We start from the raw sequence: 23,392 nt of genomic DNA on the forward strand, positions 1-23,392 counted from the left end.
CTCAATTATGCCCGCGTCTCCGAGCTCCGCCTCAACGACCTCGGCCTCTCCGGCAAGATCAGCCAGTCCTCCATGGCAAATTTCTCCGAGTTGACGGCATCGAGAGAATGCAGAGCTGGGTAAAGGCATCCCCTTCGTCTAAATCCCCAAATTCCACAACTTCCTTTAATACTTGAACCTCTCAACACAAACCACAAACAAAAATACCATTCAAACTCTACAACATTTCCGAGAATGCCCAAAACAAATACATGCATGTATATACTCGAGTCGAGGTAGCGAGATTTTCCCCAAAAACCTTTCTCAGCTATGAAGCATCCTCATTTCTATTTCTCGGTGATGGTGGTGTTGATTTTGTTGTTTCTCGCGATCTACGGCCGCTCCTTCGCGATCCTATGCACGTTGATCGGGTGGTATCTGGCTCCGACGATCGCCAGAGGGAGCGGCGCGGCGGCGGTGGCTAGTGAGAGAAAGCCGAAGAGGAAGAAGAAGTATGTGAGGAAGAAGAGCGAGGTTGTGCATAGTGAGGGCCCCACAATTTAATTAAAAAATATATAAAAAAAATGATTGACTAACGGTGGGATAACGCCGTCCGGTCAGAGGGGCTTAATTGAGCTGTTTTTTTTTTTTTAGTTTGGGGGTTTAGTTGCACACAAAATGAGTAAGGAGGGTTATACACTATAGGGGCTACCACTTCGGGGGCCTATCTGCACCTTTTCCCTATAATTAAATAAATATTCCCCCCGTCCCACGAATTTTGACATGTATTCATTTTTAGGCCGTCCCACGAATCTTGACACGTTTCTAAATATAGTACTCCCTCCGTCCACGAAATAAACTCCTACTTGCCCTTAAATATTTGTCCACGAAATAAACTCCTACTATGCTTTTTGGACAATTATACCCTTCCTTGCTTTTAAATTTACTACACTTTTATCTATTGGGCCCACTTTATTCCACCATTACTTATGTAATTAGTCTCCCCTAAACTAAATATTGTTGTTGTTATTATTATTATTATTATTATTATTATTATTATCTTTATTATTATTATTATTCTTGTTGTTGTTATTATTATTATTATCCTTATTGTTGTTGTTGTTGTTATTATTATTATTATTATTATTATTATTATTATTATTATTATTATTATTATTATTATTATGATTATTATTATTATAATATTATTATTATTATTATTATTATTATTCTTGTTATTATTATTATTATTATTATTATTATTATTATTATTATTATTATTATTATTATTATTATTATTATTATTATTATTATATTATATTATTATTATTATTATTATTGTTGTTGTTATTTCTTGTTGTTATTATTATTTATTAACCTTGTTATTTTTATTGTTATTGTTATTATTATTCTTATTATTATGTTGTTGTTGTTATTATTATTTATTATTGTTGTTTATTATTGTTTTTATTGTTGTTATTGTTATTATTATTTATTATTATTATTATTTATTATTATTATATTATTAGTATTATTATTATTATTATTATTATTATCCTTATTGTTATTATATTATTATTATTATTATTATCTTTATTATTATTCTTGTTATTATTATTATTATTATTATTATTATATTATTATTATTATTATTGTTGTTGTTATTATTCTTGTTGTATTATTATTATTATTATCCCTTATTATTATTATTATATCCTTATTATTATTATTATTATTATTTTGTTGTTATTATATTATTATTATTATCCTTATTATTATTATTATTATTATTATTATTATTATTATTATTATTATTATTATTATTATTATTATTATTATTATTGTAGTGGGCAAAATTCGTCAACATGACCCGTATCCAATCAGCACTCCAGGCTGGCTCAGCAAGCCAAGCAACCTGGTCAATCCAACCCAATTAATCTTTCAAGTTGGACCAATGAGCTAAACAGCCCGGTCAATCCAGCCCGACAAACTTCAAGTCCAACTTGTCTCAATAGTCCGGTTGGATAAATCGCACTTGGCCCAAACCCATCAAGTTAGCTCGCCAATCTGGCACGACCCTAAGAGGCTCAGTCAGTCAAGCATATTGGTCCATCTAGCCCAAGAAGCTATAGATCAACTTGAATCGATAACCAGGCTGGAGGTATCACATCCGGCCCAAGGGTTACCGCCCACCTTGTTGACGAAGTCACATGACCTAGCCATCAACCCTAAAAAATATCCTTCGCCAAGCTGACACAGTCAAAGGATGAATCTTTATGATCCCGTCCAAATCGCAACAACTTGGAAGTGGAAAGCGTGGACGGATAAGGTCAGCTTGTAAAACCCTAGCGGCTGGCTGCCCTTTATATAGACAGACTGACTAGGTTACAAAGGACACGACAAAATCCTACTTGCTCTCTACTCTTTGAATTCTCTCTACTCCGCCGCCTAGCCAACTTGGCCTATCTCCGCCTCCCATATTCCATTATCACAACACACTGTCACCGTTTCCACCCTCCGACGCCGCTTACAGCCTGGAGTCACCGCATACTCCAGCCTGCTTTTCTCTCTATTTCAATTCGCTTATCATTCTATTTTGCTATTCCGATACTGACTTGGGCGTCGGAGGCTCTACGGTCGACACCCCCACCCAGTGCTCAACCTAGGGCTCTTACGTGTTCTTGTGTTGACAGGTTGCTAGTGCCCAATCTATCCGGACGTGCAGACGTCAACCTCAATTGTAGATTTTAGCCTCTACAATTATTATTATTATTATCTTTATTATCTTTATTATTATTCTTGTTATTATTATTATTATTATTCTTGTTGTTGTTATTATTATTATTATTATTATTATTATTATTATTATTATTATTATTATTATTATTATTATTATTATTATTATTATTGTTATTATTAATGTTATTATTATTATTATTATTGTTATTATTATTACTATTGTTATTACTTATTACTATTGTTATTATTACTTATTGTTATTATTATTTTATGATTGTTATTTATTATTATTATTAGTATTATTATTATTATTGTTGTTATTATTATTATTCTTCTCTTCTTCTTCTTCTTCTTCTTCTTCTTCTTATTATTATTATTATTATTATTATTATTATTATTATTATTATTATTATTATTATTATTATTATTATTATTATTATTATTATTATTATTATTATTATGTTATTATTATTATTATTATTATCCTTATTATTTTATGGTTATTGTTGTTATTATTATTATATTCTTATTATTATTCTTATTACTTCTTATTATCTTATTATTTATCTATTATTATTATTATCAATTGCTAGTTAAAGATTAGTAAAGTATAGACAATACATAAACACTACCATTTTAGTCTTTTACACCACATTTACACCACCTTTTTCAGCTTTCTTAGTCTCCGCGCCGAACCCCAACTAGGAGTTTATTTCGTGGACGGAGGGAGTAACAATTATTACATTTTCTCTCCTACTTTATCTCACATTCTCTCTCCTACTTTATCACTTTATTACATTCTCTCTCGTACTTTATCACTTTATTACCTTCTCTTTCCTACTTTATCACATTCCCTCTCCTACTTTATCTTACATTCTCTCTCCTACTTTATCACTTTATTATCTTCCCTCTCCTACTTTATCACATTCCCTCTTCTACTTCATCACTTTCATATTTTATTACCTACACGCTTAAAACACTAATCTACAACTCCTTAATTCCCGTGCTGAAGCCAAACGTGTCAAGATTCGTGGGGGCGGGAGGGAGTAAATCGTACATAGATAGGATCTCTACGCTATACAAAAATGAGTAAAATTATTTGCATGCAGACGGGATCATTGTCACACAAACGCGGTAAAATTACCCGCATGCAGGTGGGATCACTATCACACAAATATAAAAAAATTACCCGTATACAGGCGAAATTAAACCCAAGATCGGAACCATATAAACCCAAGATCTCTCACAAAGAAGAGTCTTTGAGTGCCTTAACTTTGTCACTTAAGCTAGGTCTCATTGCACTTTAATTTCCTTTTTCAGGTTTTGAATTACTTTATCATTAAATGAAAAAAGAAGATAAAAATTAGTTATTTTTTGTGTCAGCGTATTATTTTATCCATTATTTTATGTTTTTCGAGTAATTATTTTTATTTTTATTATAAATTTTATTAAAATAGTGAATTGATATGTTAACAATATTATAATAAAATTATATGCGTGTATTGATTTAATAATAAAATAATGAATATTTGAAGTCAAATATATCAAGTGGCAAAGCTGAGCCACCTAAAGACTCACATATTTGTGAGAGGTCTTGGGTTCAATCTCATCTGCGTGTGAGTAGTTTTTTCACCTTTATGTGGTGTAGAGGTTTTTCCACTTTTGTATCGATAGTGGTCCTATTTGCGTGCGGACAATTTTTTCACCTTTATGTGATGTAGAGGTCTCACCAGTGTGTGAGTCTTTATTTGATTATATAATAATCCAATCTGTCTCCTAAAAACATGCATAGTTTTCTTTTTTCGTCCGTCCCATAAAAATATGCATAGTTTATTTATAGTAATAATTCTCCACCTTTATGTGGAGTAAAGGTTTTCCCACTTTTGTATAGGTAGTGGTCTCACTTTCGTGCGGGTTATTTTTTCACCTTTATGTAGTGTAGAGGTCTCACTTGCGTGCGAGTTTTTATTTGATTATATAAACTACCTTTTGTAATTAAGGAAAAAAATAATATAAAACGAAGTGTGGGAAAGATGTGTGTTAAAATTATTAAGGGTGTGTTATTTTGATGGATAAATTTATCAATGGAAAAGAATGAATAACAAAAAATTATCACAAAAATTCCCGTGAAATCGGTTTCACAGTAAAACCGATTTCACAATGACACTACTTCAACACATAAATGACACTGCAATATTTTAAAGTGTCATTTGTATGTTGAAGTAGTGTCATTATAAATGTTACAGTGTGATTTGTATGTTGAAGTAGTGTCATTCAAAAAAATGATTTCACTGTGAAATCGATTTCACGAGAGACCACCTCAAAAATTATACCTTTAAATGTCTCATTTCTTTTTCAATATTTAACGCAAAAGAAAAATTTATCATTTTTTCTCTTATTTTCACTTCAATGATGTATAATATTATCTATTCATATGTAAAATGTGAAAAAAAAAAGAAAATATTTAAAGGCATATTTTTTTATTATTCATCATTTTTCATGAATAAATTTGTCCATTAAAATAATGTATTGAAATATAGTTGAAGCGCTATGCATGTTAAAGATGACATCATCCCTCCAAAAACAGAGAAAAAAACAAGAGCGCAAAAGGCGATATAAGCGCATAGCAAAGACTTGTGTAGACTCAAACCGACAAATATGGTGTCGTCTTCACTCTCCATTTCTGCTCTCAGCTACGCCCCCCCTCTCTCCAGATTCCTTTTCATCCTCGCCATCATTTCATTCTTATTATGCTTCCCACATTTAGCTCACTCGTCTAGGCCTAGCTGCACAAATCCTCCAATCATCTTCAACTTCGGTGATTCCAACTCCGACACCGGCGGTCTCGTCGCCGGACTCGGTATCCCCATCCGCTTGCCCAATGGCCGTGCTTTTTTTCGCCGATCCACGGGTCGCCTCTCCGACGGACGCCTCCTCATCGATTTTCTCTGTAAGTAATTTCTAAATTCCTTGTCAAATTCTATCGGTCGTCTCGTCGCTCTTGTGCTCGATCTTCATTTCGAGATCGTCTCTTCATATAATTTTTCTCCGACCGATTGTTGAATGCAAATTGGTTTTTGGGTGCGGTAGTGGTTTTTGAGTAAAGTGTGTGTGTTTGAAGCAGGTGGTATCCCACTCAACTGCATGCTGGGTCTACTAATAAATCTAAATTAAACATATATATATATTTGGCATCTGTGTCAGCTGCAAAGCTTGAATTTATTATGGGCGGGCAGATTTATGGTATTTAGATATTGAATGAATCAATAAAATAAGGGGGGGAGGCTACTTTGAAATCGGAATGTGGTTATAGAGATTAATAAATAAATTTTCTTTGATTCCTATCACACGTTTAGTTTGAATTTGATTTGAATGATAAAATATGATTAATAAAATAATTAATTTTAATTAAATATTTATTATGTATGATTCAAGTTATGATAAATAATTTGGTTTGTACTCTGACTATTTAATTAAATAATTTTATTATCTAAAATTGAATTGATCATTTAATCGTTCTTAAATAATCTCAATTTTATCAATATAGTATTATTATCGAGACTTACTCCATCTTATCGAAACTTTAAATACAAAAATTAATGCACTTGTCACTTGTGTCATGGCCAGAAGCAACAATAAATCCTTGTCAACAGCTTGTTCTGTCATGCCTTGTTGTGGGTGACAGATGAGCCAAAACAATCCCTTAATTTAATAAAAAATATTATATATGATTAACTATATATACAATACTAACAATCATATTAACACTATTATCAATATCATACACCCAATGTTAAATTTATTAAAAAAAGGAGTATAAATAAATTGTTACTCCTGGAATCCATTTTTTTAAGTGTCCCCAAAGACCTCAACCATCGAATTACATACCGCATAAATTGGGAATTTTCCCTTCACAATCTTATTAATTATCATGATTAATGCATACAACAATTAATTACTCCCTCCGTCCCACCATTTTAGTCCCCTCCCTCTTTTCACACATATTAAGAAAATACATTTAATTTTTATGTTTTTATCTTTTATACCCTTATTTATTATTTTCACACATTCTTTTCACATTTAAATGAAACATTAAATAAGGTTAATTTAGTAAAAACAATATTTTTATATAGTATTAATTAGAAAAGTGAACTATCTTTTTGGGACATCTCAAAATGGGATAAGGGACTAAAATGGTGGGACGGAGGGAGTATAAAATTACAATAAGCATAAAAGATGGGTAAAATGGGAAGAATGTCACAATTTTATTATTAATATCATATATCCAATAGTTAAATGAGATAAACAACATATTTGTATAATTATGTAATGAACTTTAATTTAGACATATTGAAGAGCGCTTCAAAGATTGAAAATAAAAATAAAAATCTGTTAACTTGAAAGTTAAACAGGAGTGCTTGCTTGTTTTGTTTGCCAAAAGATAAAAGGGTTTTATTGGACTGGAAAAAAACATTATGTGCTTACTTGATCCTTAAACCATAGTTGAGGGCATGGACGCACCCGTTCCCTTGATTTTATGACAAAATTCATTTCTTGTGAAAATGCTTACTCCCAAACATTCTTTCAATTTTAAGATACATAACTGAAGAGGATATATATAAATGAAAAGCTCCATGATTCAGTATTCATATGTTTGTTTTTCTACATGGCTCTTTTAGATTGGATGTCTTTTCATGCGCAGTTCGTTAAGTTGTGTTTTAACATTTGATTCTCTAAGCTATTGTTTACTGCTTTTCTGGAAATTACTATACCGTGATATTGGACGATGACTTCTCAAGTCCAAGTATCACCTTCAAAGAGGATAAGGTTTACTGTTTCTCAATAATACTATTAAACTGACATCCATTTCATCATTCAGTTGAAAAATATTTCTACAGCTACCACTGCATTTAGGAACAAAATTCAACTCTGCATGCCATGGAACAGTGGTCGCTGAATATCATGTCATTGATCAGCAAATATCTTCTTAATTTTGCAGGCCAAAGTCTAAATGCAAGTTTTTTAAGCCCATATCTGGATTCTCTAGGTTCCAGCTTTTCAAATGGGGCAAACTTTGCTATTGCAGGGTCCACCACACTACCCAAAAATGTCCCATTTGCATTGAACATTCAGGTCATGCAGTTCAAGCGTTTTAAGGATCGCTCAGTTGACCTTGCTAGCACAGGTAGTTTTGTTACTGATAAAAATTATTAGTGGGGGGATAGCACAATGAGAGGGGTGAAACGAGGTAGCGCAATGGCAGAGAATATAAAATATCTGTAATTTCACAGATTAATAGCTGCTGCCATGCTCCAAGTCTCGGTATGTTGAATACAAAATGTGGTTGAAAGAAATAGCTTGAATCCAATGTCGTACGTATATGCTTCGTGGTATAGCAATGTGATAGAGTTGAAGAAGACTAGAAGAGCATTTAGGAGGCTAGCCATGGGCTAACTGTTGCATTAGTTGGTAACACAGTTTCAGGATATAAGGGGAACCAGCCCCACATGCAAAATAATTTCCACTCCCTTAGCAGCCTATGCTCCCGTCTCTTACCTCTGTATAGAAATCTTGCAAGTTATCAATATTTATTTTCATGCCATGGTTCATTTTTGTGGGAATACGAATGGTATAGCAACCATGCTGAAACATGAGGATTTTAAAACAAGAACTAAGTTCGAATATTTAATTTTCTACAAGGAAAATGATAAATGCTGCAACAAAATTGGATGGCCAAAAGAACTCCACTTGCAAGTTACAAATAATTGCTTATTACTTAGTATTTACATTATGAATGATAGTGACTTCTAATAAGCCGGATCACTAAGATTTGTTTTCTAGTAGTTTATAAGTTTTATTTCAGGAAATGTCCACATATCCATAATTCCTATGTTGGGGTAGATGAAACCGCATGAGCACACTCCTTATTTATGTTCTTATCAATTTTATTTTATTTTAGAAGAATTTTATTTTTGTTAGGAACTAAGAATATAATACACTACGGAGTAATTGTATTTTCTTGGAACTATAGGGGTCAATGGTTTGATAAGTTACGATAAGTTTGGTGATGCTTTATACATGATTGATATTGGACAAAACGACATTGCTCATTCATTTACTGATGGCCTATCCTATGCACAAGTGGTAAAAAAGATTCCTTCAGTATTGGTGGAAATCGAGAATGCTGTTAAGGTAAATTCACAGGACTCGTCTCTTAATTTTTCTCAATAGACAGATACAAAACCTGAAATTGTACCTTGAAGTTCTTCTTGTCTTTCATAAAAAAAACAAATATCCCTTTTTCCTTTACCTAAGACTGTCTTGTCTTGCATGGAACATAAGGATTCCTTCATGCTTGAGATTTGTCTCAGGATGGGTTTGATTAAAATCATATAGAACTTGTTTAGTTAACTTGTTTTTTTTTTTTTTTTTTTTTCTTGTTTAGGTTTATACTTTCAACTTGATTATTGTAACCCATGTAAACAAAACATTTTATAGGTTTATATATTAATATCTTTACAGGGATATATAGCACGGGTTAAATTTATATGTCACAAGGGAAACATAAAGTTGATATGTGAAAAAAAGCTTGGGTACACGTTCTAACTGTTCATCTGTCATGCAGGAAATATATGATGAAGGAGGCAGAAAATTTTGGGTTCACAATACTGGTCCTTTGGGCTGTTTACCCCAAAAACTTGCTTTAGCCCAAAATGTCTCAGAAAATCTAGATTCCTTTGGATGTATTTCGAGTTATAATGCAGCTGCAAAGTTGTTCAATGAAGGGCTGCGTCATATGTGCACAGGGTTAAGATCAGAGATGAAGGATGCAAGCATCGTGTATGTTGATGTATTTGCCATCAAGTTTGATCTGATAGCCAACTCGACCAAGTATGGTAAGAATGATCACTCTTGTCTAGCTCTTCATTGCCTGGCTGGAATCTTTATTTGCCAATAATTATGATAGTCCCTTTGGAAATTTAGGTGAGATAGTAAGGGAGGACAACCATAAATGTCATTTGGTTTTAAATGTTGCTACTAGCTAGACATTCCCATGCTGATGCAAAATTCTCATGTGATGTATGATGATGATCCCTGACATACAGGTTTCTCAAATCCAGTGATGGCGTGTTGTGGCGCAGGAGGGCCGCCATACAACTACGAGAAAAGTGTGAGTTGTGGGTTTCCGGGGTATCAAGTATGTGATGAAGGAAGTCGATTTGTGAGCTGGGACGGTGTCCACTATACTGAAGCAGCCAATTCCATTATAGCCTCTAAGATACTCTCCACAGATTATTCAACACCGCCTCTTGCCTTGGACTTCTTTTGTAAGTGATTGTACATACTACATACTCTTATTTGTATGTGGCGTTTACTTTGGAGGATTAGCCTTGATACATAAAAATAGTTATGCGAATCCATTGTTTACTTTGATAGATTGCAAGACCCTTGATTATTTCTATCATTCAAGTTAGTTTTGCTTGATTCTTATCCAATAGAAATGGTGGGATTGGAGATACTCTACTCTCGAGGATAAAAATACTCAATCATGTAAAGTAAACGCCCCCTATATGCATATGCATTGCTATGCCTATATTTTGATCTTCGCATATGCATTGCTATGCCTATATTTTGATCTTCAGTCGCTTAGGCTTTGTTGTTACTACATCTCTGACTCTCATGATTATTGATTTTAATTAAGATGATTAAACGGTCATGCTTCTCTATGTAACTGCGGTTGAAGTTGATGAAGTGTGATGCTCCAAATTAATCAGTTTTTGGCAAGTGAAAATTAGTGCACTTGAATAATATAGAAAGTGACGTGAAGAATGCGTGTAATGATTCGTTGATTATAGTGTTGTTGGGACCCAGTGGAAATGCAGTAGTAGTAGTGTGTGGCGAATAGATAGACATAGGTGCTGGTCGTCTTAGCCCACCCACATCAACACAAACACAACCTTCACTTGGACTTGGAATTTCACATTACCCTTTGATTCATACTCCAATTTCAAGCCTTTCTTCTTTCACAAACTTCTTATAAGTTATGAGATCCACCATTTCTCTACATAAAACTTCTTATAAGTTGAATTTCAAGCCCTCCAATTTCAAGCCTTTTCCATTCCAAGTCATGAAATCCACCATTTCTCTACATAAAAAAAAAAATACTACTACTAATCACCTTCACAGGATTGTGAGAAATAAAATGGTTACAATATTTTTTGACATATGCCAAAGTAATGGAAAAGAAAAAATTTCTTTAATATATCCTCGTTTCCCATAACTCACATAAAAAAAAGTGAGTTCGACAAAAAGAAAAACAACTAAATCATTTATTTGAATCTTGAATTTTTATGATTTTTCAGAGTACATCTCTGTAAATTGGAATTCATTTTCCTTCCCATTCACTCGAATTTTTTTTCGTTTTATCAATCTTGTACGGATCCGTATAATATAATTTATGACAACAAAAAAGTTAATAATATTTGCTCTTGTGTGATGCACGAGAGCAAATTTATATGTATTATATTATATATATATATATATTATAAATATTAAATAATTTATAACATTGAAAAAGTATTAAAAGAAATTATAAATATAAACACATCCTTATAAATAAAACATTTTTAGTAGAATATATGGTAAAAGTATGCACTTTTCACAACATTTATAAAGTTTGTCGTATTTTATATTTGAGAATATGCACTCATATAGTCAAATTGAGCAATAAAACTCAATTTTTGGCCACTTATATAAAAAGTCACAAATTATGGACATTTTTTTTTACAATTTCGATCTAAAATACCCTTGTCCGTGCCCCTTCTCTCCATTGCTCACTACTGACTGCCCCATTGGACAAGGACGACCACTGGCACAATTGACACTAATTGTGTCAAGTGTACCTAATGAATGACACAATTGACACTAATTTCCCCATTTGTACCAATTGCCAGCGATCACGCCATTTCTCTTGGCACAATTGGCACTAATTGCGTCAAGTGTACCTAATGAATGACATAATTGACATTAATTGTACCAACTGTACCAATTGCCAGCGGCCGCGCCTTCTCTCCCTCGCCCGCTCTCGCTCATACCGCATTGCCCAGCTGCTGCGCCTCTCTCCGCAGCCACGCCCTTTCTCTTGGCACAATTGGCACTAATTGTGCCAAATGTACCTAATGAATGACACAATTGCCACTAATTGTATCAATTGTACCATCATAACCCGCGAGCCCAACCCGCCCTCGTAACTCTAACTCGATCCGCCTAATTTAGGGCAAAATAATTCTAATAGCGTAAAAGATGATCAAATTTTGTGTTTTTTTGATGAGTGACCAAATATTGAGTTTCATTATTCAACATGGTTATCTCACAAGTTAACTTTTTATATTTTGTAGATTATTTAGATTATTTTTCATACAAATATTAAAGTATAATAAAAATAAGGGGTAATTGCCTGTAAATTCTTAACGTTTACACGGAATTGGTTTTTGCATCTTTTTTTATTTTTCTACTTTTAAATACCTAACCTTTCGTTTTTGTCTCGAATTTGTCCGATCACCGGTTTTTTCTAACGCCGGCGCCGGAAATGCCACTGTGGCTGCGGGAATAGATGAGATGGCAACCGGAATTGACACCTAAACATAATTTTTACATGTGGCAAAAAAAATTAAAAAAAAAAGAAGAAAATCTCCAACTCATCATCTTCCCCAACCTTATTCACCTCTTCCCCCTTTTCCCCCACCCGCCGCCGCCATACGCCAGCGCCGGCCACCCCTTCCCCCATTCCTAAACCTATCGGCCCTCTCCCATCCCCAGATCTCGTCGGTCTCCCACTCCCCAGACCGCAACGACCTGTCCCTCCCCCATCCCCAGATCTCGTCTGCCCCTCCCCAGTCCCCAACCCGCCACCGCCCATGCCGCCACCATTGCCGGCACCACCCCACACCGTTCTCACCACATTCGCAAGCACAGACGGCAGCGCACAAAGGGCAACAATTCATGCCCTAGATCCGCAATTCTCCACCAATTCGCGCCGCCCCTTGCTGCGCCACCACCATCATCGCCACCACCAATTCCCCCGCGCTTCGCCGCTTCAATTCGGAGAAATTGGAACTGGTGAGATGTGAAGGGAAAGAGGGAAAGTCAGGTGAGAGGGGGAGGGGGCGACGAAGGTCGGCGGGATCTGGGGAGGGGGAGGCCGGAAGTCCACCACGAAGTGGAGGCTGGTCTGCTGCTCCGGAGGACGGCGGCGGCGATCGACTTCCTCCACTGCTCCAGGCGGTGGAGCGTTGGTGGTGGTACCGGTGGGTGGCGGCGCCGGCGGTGGTGGAGGTGGCAGGGGGCGGCGCCGGGTGGGGGGAGGGAGAGTTAGGGATTGGGGTGGGGAAGGGAGAAAGGACGATTGGGGGGGGTGATTTTCCTTTTCTTTTCTTTTTTATTTTTATTTTTTTTCCACATGTATTTTTTATTTCAATTTTTTTCATATTTCTTTGCCACATGTCACAAATGAGCCAAGTGGAGAATTCCGGCTACTACAGTGTGAATTCCGGTTGCCACAGTGACATTTTCCGGCGCCGGTGTAAGAAAAAACTAGTGATCGGATAAATTTCAGACAAAAACTAAAGGTTAGGTATTTAAAAGAAGAAAAATAAAAAAAGGTGCAAAAACCAATTTCAAGTAAACGTTAGGAATTTACGGGCAATTACCCCTAAAAATAAAACCTGCATTAGTGCAATTTATTTTAGTGTCTAATAATTTATCAAACTGACCACCTTCACTATGTATTTATGTTTTAGTGCATGGGTCTTATTCAAATTATTTAATATTATTAGAAAAAATGTGATCTATAAAAACTTTGTAGATGAACAGTTTCTTTTTATTTGGATGATATTTATATTTTAATTTAATTTGTTGTAGTAAATATTTTGAGAATCTGCTCAAACTATATATTTAATATTAAGCATAATTTTAAAATTGTCATCAACTAAAATTGAAATCAATTTGAAATTAACTTCAAATTAATTTTTGCTTTTTTTATATTTATTATAAATTATAGATTTGTAACAATTAGTCCGAGCGTTAACTCATTTTCTAAGTCTACGACTATTGGTCTATTATATAAGATGCTCTATTCCACACCCTATATCTCATTCCACTTTAATTGGAAAACGTTCAACACGATATGTACACGCACCAAAATACATGCTCTCTAGTTTTAATCTAAAGTCTAAAATTTCATGTTCCTTATTAGATGCTGCTATCCAACTATATTAACTACCTATGTGAGCAATTTTTATGTTGCTCTCATTCCCTACAATTTGAACTCAAGAGCAAAAATCATAATGGAATACAGAAGAGTATGTATGATACTAGATAATCTATACCACTTGCAATATTTGGGATCACATAATATAAATTCATAGTGTAGTGCAAGAATCTTATAATTGGGTCGGCCGCATTAGAATTAAATATAATTTTAGTTAGATTTTAACTTACGTGAGCCTATGAGATCGGACTTCCCACTGTTACTAAAAAAATGTGACGATCGTCGACTCTGTTATTGCAATGACTTCTCCACTAATCCCATGCTATTGTAATTTATTAAATTTTCCAAGAATTTAATTTATTTATCTAAATAATTGGATGGTGAGTATTTAGTAGGTGATAAGATAAATTGATATTGTAAATAGTAATAATAGTGTTATTGAGTCAAAAGGAAGATGCGCCCGTGCAGCATATCCCTTTTCATCACGCAATTTTGTTGCGATGAAATTAAATTAATGATTAGACATTGCATTAGAGTAAGAAGGGAAATAGTAGAATAGTAGGCTCATCCACAGCCGCAGCCGCCCTTTCCACTTCTTTGTCTTTCTCTCTCCTTTTTCCCACTAAAGTCAAATAAACCTTCCCACTCAATACATACATGTACAATCTCTAAAAAATGATGTTTAATTTTGTATTTTTAAAGTTTTGGATTGCGATTATATTTATTTCAAAACTACCTTATCCAATTATACTCTACTGTAAGAGAATAATTATACAAAATTTAAAGTACACGTGAGGACAATTTATCCAACATCGATTATGTACAAAAGTATCCCCAGAAATTAATGGAAAATTTTACTCTTCTTACCCTTAATTATTGCATGGAAAACATAAAAATAAATAATTTGTATTAATGTCAAAAACGAAATGGGAAGTTTGGTATCATGAATGTATTGAATAATTCTAAAATATGACATTATTTTAAAATGGGACATTTAATTTACTCGAGTATGGAGGAATTAAAATATAAATTAAGTGTACTACCATTTTGAAGAATGTCGAGCAATAATATGTTTACGAGATAAATTGAATATTTGCATTATCAATTCAAGAAGAAGGTCACTTTGAAGCGTAAAAGAAGGAAATTGAAGCATCTTATTTGAAGAAATGGATTCTGTTTTATTGTATATATTATCAAATGTGTGGAAACAAAAAGCATCGATGTTTGAGAAAGAAAAAAAACAAACAAAGTAATGTGATTCCACGTACGCCTAAGATTCCTAACGCTCGAGTTATTTAGTTGGCTCCTAACTGAATTAATTGTGACACCCAAAACGGTTTTTATTCTTTTCTTCTTAATTGGCATATTGTACTTAGTATAATATTAAGATATAGTAGGAGAATGTCACCTACTTTGTACTTTCATAAAAAAATCCAGACGTGATTAGTGTTCGTTAACTCGTATTCAAATATAACTATCATGTTAATTAATTTGTCCATAGTGGATGGAGATACTCATTCCACTAGTAAGATATATATCATTTACACATAAAGTTGCTAATAATTTAATTATCACATACCACCAATCAAGTCACTCATAAAATTCAACACAAATTGATAAAACTCACTGATCACTTTCTTGTGAGTAAATTAAATTTCCAGTTTAAAAAAAAGCTAGATGAAAATGAAGTATTAATATATTTCTTAATTCGTAACGAGAATACGATGTGTTGTCTGATATGCAGATCACCCTAGTATTAAGGCCAATCAAGATTCAACATTAAGGGCCCGTTTGGTATTGGTTTATACCCTGTATAAGTTAATTTAATCTAGAACTATACTGTGTTTGGTATTCTGTTATACTTATGCGGATTTGCCATGGTTAATACCAAGGCCCGGTCTTATTTCTCCATATTAACCCCGCCTAATTATCCGACCTCCCCCCTCCGACAAATTTTACCTCGCCAATCTGTATTGATTTTTTGCTACCCTTATCACTATTTTCGAGGAAATTTTTTTTGCCCTAGTTTCTCACTGCCCCCAACATTACCATTCGTCTCTGAAGCTTCGTGGGTGAAAGAAACACAGCGGCTTGCAGAGGTACTCATCGGAAACCTGAAGATCTGGTGGAACAACAACATTGGGGAATCATCGGCGTCTTCCAGAACAGGTATGCCTGTGTTTTTTTCGAAAGCAATCTGTGTTTTTTCGAAAGGAAGAAACAAATTTTCTTGTGTCTGTGTTTTTTCGAAAGCAATCTGCTATGCCTAAAAAAAATTATGATTTCTCAAAAAGGTTTAATGAATTAATGAAACAGGAGGGGGTCTCGTTTTGGATTTTATAGAAAGTGTTCAGACTTGAATAGGATCCCCAAAAGTGTTATCGGCTATACTTGAATAGGATATGCTCTTCAATATTATGTTGAGTTTTATTTATTGTATCTTTTCTGATAAATTGGCATAATTTGCTCTCCATTCTCGCTCAGTTTCTACTTTCTCTGAACCTTTGCCAGATAGTGTGAAATTTTGAAGTTTTAATGGAATTTCGCCTTGGCTCGATGGTGTTGAAACGTATTTTGTTATGTGGAAAAAAATCATGTTATTTGGGGCTATGTGTTGTAGAGATTTTAATTTGGGGGCTATGGATTATGAAGTTTTTAATTATGGGATTATAAGTTATAGGGTGAAATAATAAATTTAAATTTTCTTGTGTCTGTGTTTTTTCGAAAGCAAGTCTGCTATGTTTTTAACTCCTATTTTTGTGACCATAATTGTAGGGAAATATAACGAGTGACGATTTGGCAAACCCGACAATCACAAAGGTTAGTTCCATATCCCCAATTTCATTCCCTTTGAATTTGTAGAAATGGATTTGCATATTTGGGAGTAAATGCGATTCAGTTCCAGTAAGTTTTCAGAATCATTTTAGAAACGATTTGTGTCCAAATCTGAATATGCTAATGCTAAATTTTAGAATTGCATTTTGTTTTCTTTGATTACAAGATTCTAACTATTTGTGACCTGCATTTTAGAATCATTTTTGAATCATTTCTGATCGGCATGTGTGGACTGCATTTTAGAATCAATTGTGAGTTGCTTCCGTGAACTGCATTTTAGAAACGATTTGTGTCCAATTGATTTTGTATTTTGGGAACTGATACTTGAATCAAATGCTCTGTTTGGAAGTTATTATTGTTGCACATAAATTGAAATATGCTATATGATGTTAGGTTTATATTTGCTGTTGGTTATATGATGGAATGTGATGTATCCACTGATGTCGTTCTATCGAGCTTGTTTTTTGAGGACTATGTGAAAAGGACTATGTGAAATATTTGACTGTTTTGTCAATCTGCCCATTTCAATATGATTGATTTTGGTGTATTATTTTTCTCGGATGTGGCCATTTAATAAGAATTATTAATAGGTTCATAAAAAAAATGCTGTCAAATTGTTTATATTTTTTTTATGAACATACATTATTTTTATGGATGCAAATCTCAAAGTTTGATTCTGTCCAACTTTTTCTTTGATGCTAGGATCTTAAAATAACTGCTATTTCTTCCATTGGTTTCTAAAAATGGCTGGAAGGGAAGACAGTCGTATGCGTGATATGCAATTTATTTTGTTGCAAGAAATATTGCGAGTTCACGTCATACAAGTGGTTGTGTTGTTTGCTTATTATTACAAGACTAGGTTAGGCAAAAGAAGGCGTGATTCGGGAGCCCTAAAATATGAGATAATACGTAAGTTGCCCGATCAAGAAAAACATTTAAGCCGTTTAGTTGGTCTTACCGATGTAGACTGCATTTCCAACCTTCGAATGGACCGTAGGACTTTTGCTCGGCTTTGTGTTATTTTGCGAGAACGGGGGGGGGTTGGTTAACGGTCGTTTTGTTACCGTTGAGGAACAAGTAGCTATGTTTCTTTCTGTCTTAGCCCACCATAAAAAAAACAGAGTTGTTCGGTTCGACTTTTGGAGATCTGGTCAAACAATATCGCACTACATACATGCCGTATTAGGAGCTATTATACGGATTCATGACTTGTTCCTAGCCAAACCCGAGCCCGTTCCCGCGGATTGCATTGATCCACGATGGCGATGGTTTAAGGTATAAATAAAATGAATCAATACTATTTTCAATAAAAACAGTATTCAGTGTTGTTGATTTTGTTTGCTAATTTCATGTGTGACTTGTGAATAGGGCTGTTTAGGAGCCTTAGACGGCACATACGTGAGTGTCATGGTTGGTAATGAAGACAAACCCCGATATAGAACAAGAAAAGGGCAAATATCAACTAATGTTCTAGGTGTATGTGATCGAAATCTGAATTTCAGTTACGTGTTATCCGGATGGGAAGGTTCGGCTGCGGACTCTAGAATCTTACGAGATGCCATTAGTAGACCTCATGGCCTTAAGGTCCCGAAGGGTATATAATGCTATTCATTTATTTTAGTACTTAACAATGTTCTATTTATAATGTCATTATTAATTGATCCGTGTACTCTATATTGATAGGTAAATACTACTTGTGTGATAACGGTTACGCGAATAGTGATGGTTTCCTAACGCCGTACAAAGGTGATAGATACCATTTAAAAGAGTGGGGACCAAACAATGCACGACCACAAAACAAAGAGGAACTCTTTAACTTGAGACATAGTAAAGCAAGGAACGCCATAGAAAGAGCTTTTGGAATTTTGAAGATGAGGTGGAACTTGCACAAACTCATCGTATACAAACTCCAAACAATACAAACAAGCATATATCACAAAGTAGAAAATAGCTTCATTATTATGTCTTCTTCACGCACAACATAGAAAACAAATAAATTTGTGATATTTTATTCCCTTCACGCACATTATGGGGCGAGGGTTTGTGATATATTATTCCAAGTCATCTCCAAGCATAAATCTGTGATATTTTTTTTTTACCCATCACGCACAAAGTAGCAAAGAGAATAAACCATAAGATACATATTGAAAACACACGCACAACACTGAATAAAGTATCTGTGAAGTCCCAAAATCAATATGAGTTTTACATGAATGCAAACAGAGCTATTCGAAGGCAAGAAAAAAATATGTCGACGAAGAACATGTATTATGGGGAACAAAAACTACTATCGTGAGAAATGATGAAATACCTTGAGTAGCTTGACTCATTGTCGCAAAAGAACACGACCTTGAACGGCTTCAATGGAGTCCGGCGGATCTGCTTCCTCTCGCCTTTCCGTGGGGGACGACCTTTCCTATTCTTCTTGGCGGGCTGCTGAGATAAAATGAAATGGGGAAGTGGGTTTCATAATGGGGCGAGGGTTACGTAGAAAAGGATTAGGGATGGAATTTCAAAAAATTAAAGAGGACAGTTTTGTCATTTTATTTGCTTATCCATCCTATTATTAGGGATACCAAACATAATTTAGGATTAATTAACCATGATATCAAACACTCACCCAATGTTAATAATTCGTGATAATCCACGCTAATTTAACTGGTTAATTTTTATCCTGATTATTCCCAAACAGAAAACCAAACGGGGCCTAAACGAATATCCCTTCACTAGACAACTAGGCGTGACCCTTTTATATATAGGAAAACGAAAGTGGTGAATATTATTCAACAAACCCAATTTGCATATCGTCTTAAACCCATCCTTACCTAACTACCAAATAAATTATCACATCCATAAGATAGCTTTAATTAAGAATAAGTTATACTCAAGATAGTAGTGTTATAGTCCGCAGCCAAATGGTAGGTCTGAATATTTCAATTAATTGAGAACATTTTAATAGAGAAATTAATTAATGACAATGGTTAAATATATATGGTGATTAAATGAAAATGAATTTGAAACGTAAAATATTCAAATTCATCGTGAGATATTCAGTTAACGAATAAATCAATAAAATCCATAAATAAGCTTTTTGTAAATCCATAAAAAATTTACCACATTAATTCAATAATACGGCTATTACATTACAGACAACTTATTTATGACTTTTCTTAAATTATTCGTTATTCTAATTTCTCACAAAAAATAAAATTCTTTCTATATCCCAACCCCATTTTATCTATACTTATTATAAAAGAGCATGGTTTTACAAAATTTGATTTGCCTATTAACTTAAGCTCAATTGAGTAATTTAATATATTATATACTCCCTCCGTCCCCAAAATAAGTTCCTCTTTGGGGACGGCACGGGTTTTAAGGAAAAATGGTAAAGTGTATTGATAGTGGAGAAAAATATGTTATACTTAATTAGTATTGGGAGTGGTGAAAATGTAAAAAAGTGTTATAATTAGTATTATGAGTGGTGAAAAAGTGAAAAGTAAGATTAAATAAAGTATTATTAGTGGTGGGGTAGTTGTCCAAAAATGGAAAGAAAAAAAGAGGAACTTATTTGGGGGACGTCCCAAAAAGGAAAAAGATGAACTTATTTCAGGGACGGAGGGAGTATATAATAAATCTAAAATATATTATGATTTATGTTTTATATTTGCAATAATTACTTTTGAAATTATATGTAACAAGAGTCAATGTGTTTATTGTTAGTCGACGCCACATGCTTATATCTTATCCAACCATGCTGTTAGATTTCAATAGAAACTATATCAATACCACATAACTGATTCAGTGTAATAATAATGTTCCTTATGTCATCATATACGCACACATGACATATACCATTAATTCAAACAGATTTAATTTCAAAATTTCAAAATCTTGAGGAACGCAAGCCAAATATATATTTTGTGTCTCTGATTATTAATTATGTGACATTGAACGTAACACTAAATTAGCTAAAATTGCAAACTCCGTTACAAACCAACACAAACATATATTAGTAGTATAATAGTAGTACTAGTATTTAAAAAGCAACACTTTCTATTCTCAAACAAACAAACAAAAAAAAAGCAACACTTTCTATTCTCAAACAAAAAAGAAAAAAAAAAAAAAGCAACACTTTCTTCATTAGCGGTTGCGACATACCATCAGAAATACACCATCGGAAAAGCATGCATGGTTCATAATTCTGGTGAAATATACCTATTTGCTAACTTGTCTATACGTATACATATACCCTAACACTGATCGAGGCCGTTAGACGGCAAGAGGAGCGGCGGCGCTCCCTCAATCAAGCAGAAGAGCGGCGGAATGTTGAGGTCGTCGCCGCCGTCTCCGTATGCATTCCAGCAGTAAGGGTCGACGATCCTCTGGCCCTGAACGGGAAGCAGCTCGACGTCGGAGACGGTGAGATTGGTGCAGGGCACGGCGTCGCTGCAGGCGAGGTGCATCGCGGGCGACCTGACGTCGTAGGTGCCCTTGATGCCCTTGTAGGAGATGCCGCTGATGTAGACCGCCGCCGTCTGGTTGGCGCAGGACTTGCCCGTGCAGTAGTACTGGTCGATCATGATGGGATTCCTGACGCCCTCCATGACGATGTTGCTGTACGACACCCCCGTCACCGCCCCGTACCCGCCCTGCCACGTCTTGATCCGCACCCCGTTGTCCGACTGCTTGATCACCGAGTCCCGCACCGTTATGTTCTTCACGCACGCCCTCGTGTTCCGAGGCCCCAGGCTGCCGATGCTACAACTTTAAACAATTAATTAATCGCCAACAAAAAAATCACATGTAATTAAGAATATTTGATGATGACGATACCTTATTCCATGGCCAGGGCCGCAGGTGATGTTCCGTATCTCTACGTTGAAAGTGCCGGCGCCGATGGAGACGCAGTCGTCGCCGCTGGCGATGACGGAGTTGTATATGTAGACGTTGTTACTGTTCTCTACGTGAATTCCGTCGGTGTTTGGACTCAAAGCGGGTGATTTTATGTATAGGGATTCAATATGGACGTTGTGGCAGCTGTCGAAGCGGAAGTGAAACTGTGGGCTGTTCTTCATCTTCATTCCTTTCACTACCAAATTTGAGCTCCAGAAAAACCTTACTGCCTAGTAATTTATTAATTAATTAAGTCAGTCCAGTCCAGTCCACTCACTGTTTTATTTTATTATTTAATACCAACTAATTAATTGTGTTTAAATTAATTAGTTAATTACCACTGGGCTGTCGCAGGGGCCAGGTAGAGTTGTTCCTTTTGGGCCCTGAATTTGCATTAACATAAACAGTAGTAAGTTTTTTGTTTAAAAAAAATGAATTGATGTTGATGAAAGTGGAGGAGTTAGTTAGTTAGTTAGTTACTCTGTGAGGTTTGCAGGGAAGCTCCCACCATTTCTGACCTCTTCCATCTATGGTTCCGCCGCCTTGAATTGACATTCCGTCGATCCTGTAAAACACTAGCCACTGTCGCTTGCTGTTGTTTTTCGGCCACGAATGGGGACCATCCGGCGCCATTATATTTCCTTCAATCTAACAAACAATTCATCCAGTTTTCCATTAGTCACAATAAATTAATTTTGTATGAAAAAAAAAAAAAAAGTTAATTACCCGAAAAATGAGTTCACTTTTACAAGGGCCAGAGAAGATGGTGGACTGAATCATGAAAGTATAATGCATGGGAACGAAGATAACGGCGGGATCATTGGCTTGGCAAGCGGCGTCCCAAGCCATTTTAAATGGCTGGGTGTCGTCGGCGACGCCGTTGCCGACGGCTCCATACGAGAGCACGCTGAAGAGCGGAGAAGGAGACATGACGCCGATGAGCGGAGGCGGAAGCTGAGGGGCGGGCGAAGGTGATGCGGAGATTTGAGATACTAGGATGCGGTGCTGAGCTGAGAGAGTGAAGGAGTGTAGTGTGATAGCCAAAAACAAAAACAGGGGAAAATGCAACATCTCTGTAAATTTGTTTGTCGATATGTTGTCGTAGGTGAGAGTTTAAATAGGAGAGGATGGTGTTAAGCAAGTTGAGGGATGTATGCAAGTGCAGAGGGGCGCATGCAATAGCTATGGGTATTGGAAGGGAAGAGAAGGATATATCTTAGCCTAGGGTTTGAGAGTTGAGAGCATGTGACCACTCAAGAATACAAATGGGTGCACGAATGTCACCAAGTTGATGAGCACACCAAATTCATACTTGGCTTATATACTGGGAACTCGAAGTGGAAGCTCTGCTTATTTTTTATTTATTTTTTTTTTAAAATTCAGGTCGGTAGTATTATACTACACCATTCAAAGCCGTCCAATTCCATTTGGGCAATGTTAATGGATTTTCTGGTGAGTAGAGCACCCAGCCACCAAATTATAAAGGTGTCAGAATCTGATATTTTCATATAACAGTTATATGGAGTTAAACTAATAATTTCGAATGTCATGCATTACTGTGATTATATTGTCATGTACAGTCTCAGCTAATACTTGTCAAACTAAATTAATGTCCAAATTGTACCTTAAATGAGCTTGTTTAAGCATTTATATAGTAAAATTCCTTAATATCTGTAT

At 35.0% G+C, this 23,392-nt stretch overlaps 3 protein-coding genes across 5 annotated transcripts; 2 read left to right on the forward strand and 1 right to left on the reverse strand.

Moving 5' to 3' along the window:
* The first annotated feature begins 5,197 nt into the window (after window positions 1-5,197).
* LOC130997516 (GDSL esterase/lipase At1g09390-like) lies at window positions 5,198-10,203 on the forward strand. The gene is made up of 5 exons (XM_057922851.1): window positions 5,198-5,668; window positions 7,718-7,903; window positions 8,750-8,910; window positions 9,344-9,614; window positions 9,825-10,203. Exons 1-5 carry the CDS (start codon window positions 5,377-5,379, stop codon window positions 10,052-10,054), a joined length of 1,140 nt encoding a protein of 379 aa, XP_057778834.1. The 5' UTR covers window positions 5,198-5,376; the 3' UTR covers window positions 10,055-10,203.
* A 5,573-nt stretch (window positions 10,204-15,776) lies between these two features.
* LOC130998293 (uncharacterized) lies at window positions 15,777-18,807 on the forward strand. Its single transcript, XM_057923725.1, has 5 exons — window positions 15,777-16,156; window positions 16,763-16,807; window positions 17,525-18,097; window positions 18,191-18,416; window positions 18,506-18,807. Exons 3-5 carry the CDS (start codon window positions 17,906-17,908, stop codon window positions 18,805-18,807), a joined length of 720 nt encoding a protein of 239 aa, XP_057779708.1. The 5' UTR covers window positions 15,777-16,156; window positions 16,763-16,807; window positions 17,525-17,905.
* A 2,045-nt stretch (window positions 18,808-20,852) lies between these two features.
* LOC130997517 (polygalacturonase At1g48100-like) lies at window positions 20,853-23,124 on the reverse strand. Of its 3 annotated transcripts, none has more exons than XM_057922854.1 (5): window positions 22,442-23,124; window positions 22,196-22,363; window positions 22,054-22,098; window positions 21,656-21,945; window positions 20,853-21,571 (listed from the first exon to the last, which is right to left on the reverse strand). In XM_057922854.1, the coding sequence occupies exons 1-5, from the start codon at window positions 22,784-22,786 to the stop codon at window positions 21,073-21,075; spliced, it is 1,347 nt and encodes a 448-aa protein (XP_057778837.1). In that variant the 5' UTR covers window positions 22,787-23,124; the 3' UTR covers window positions 20,853-21,072. The 3 variants fall into 3 exon arrangements, with proteins under 3 accessions (XP_057778837.1, XP_057778835.1, XP_057778836.1); XM_057922852.1 differs by having other exon boundaries at window positions 20,853-21,586; XM_057922853.1 differs by having other exon boundaries at window positions 20,853-21,580; window positions 22,442-23,120.
* Window positions 23,125-23,392: the final 268 nt, after the last annotated feature.

Source organism: Salvia miltiorrhiza, chromosome 8 (assembly GCF_028751815.1).
Source record: "Salvia miltiorrhiza cultivar Shanhuang (shh) chromosome 8, IMPLAD_Smil_shh, whole genome shotgun sequence".
Taxonomy (NCBI): domain Eukaryota; kingdom Viridiplantae; phylum Streptophyta; class Magnoliopsida; order Lamiales; family Lamiaceae; genus Salvia; species Salvia miltiorrhiza.

Coding starts and splice junctions, on each gene's coding strand:
- LOC130997516 (XM_057922851.1), top strand. CDS start 5,377: ATGGTGTCGTCTTCACTCTCCATTTCTGCTCTCAGCTACGCCCCCCCT. Junction 5,669..7,717: donor CCTCCTCATCGATTTTCTCT/GTAAGTAATTTC, acceptor TTAATTTTGCAG/GCCAAAGTCTAAATGCAAGT. Junction 9,615..9,824: donor AGCCAACTCGACCAAGTATG/GTAAGAATGATC, acceptor CCTGACATACAG/GTTTCTCAAATCCAGTGATG.
- LOC130998293 (XM_057923725.1), top strand. CDS start 17,906: ATGTTTCTTTCTGTCTTAGCCCACCATAAAAAAAACAGAGTTGTTCGG. Junction 18,098..18,190: donor CACGATGGCGATGGTTTAAG/GTATAAATAAAA, acceptor ACTTGTGAATAG/GGCTGTTTAGGAGCCTTAGA. Junction 18,417..18,505: donor TGGCCTTAAGGTCCCGAAGG/GTATATAATGCT, acceptor CTATATTGATAG/GTAAATACTACTTGTGTGAT.
- LOC130997517 (XM_057922852.1), bottom strand. CDS start 22,786: ATGTTGCATTTTCCCCTGTTTTTGTTTTTGGCTATCACACTACACTCC. Junction 22,099..22,195: donor TTCCCTGCAAACCTCACAGA/GTAACTAACTAA, acceptor ATGCAAATTCAG/GGCCCAAAAGGAACAACTCT. Junction 21,946..22,053: donor GCCCCTGCGACAGCCCAGTG/GTAATTAACTAA, acceptor ATAAATTACTAG/GCAGTAAGGTTTTTCTGGAG.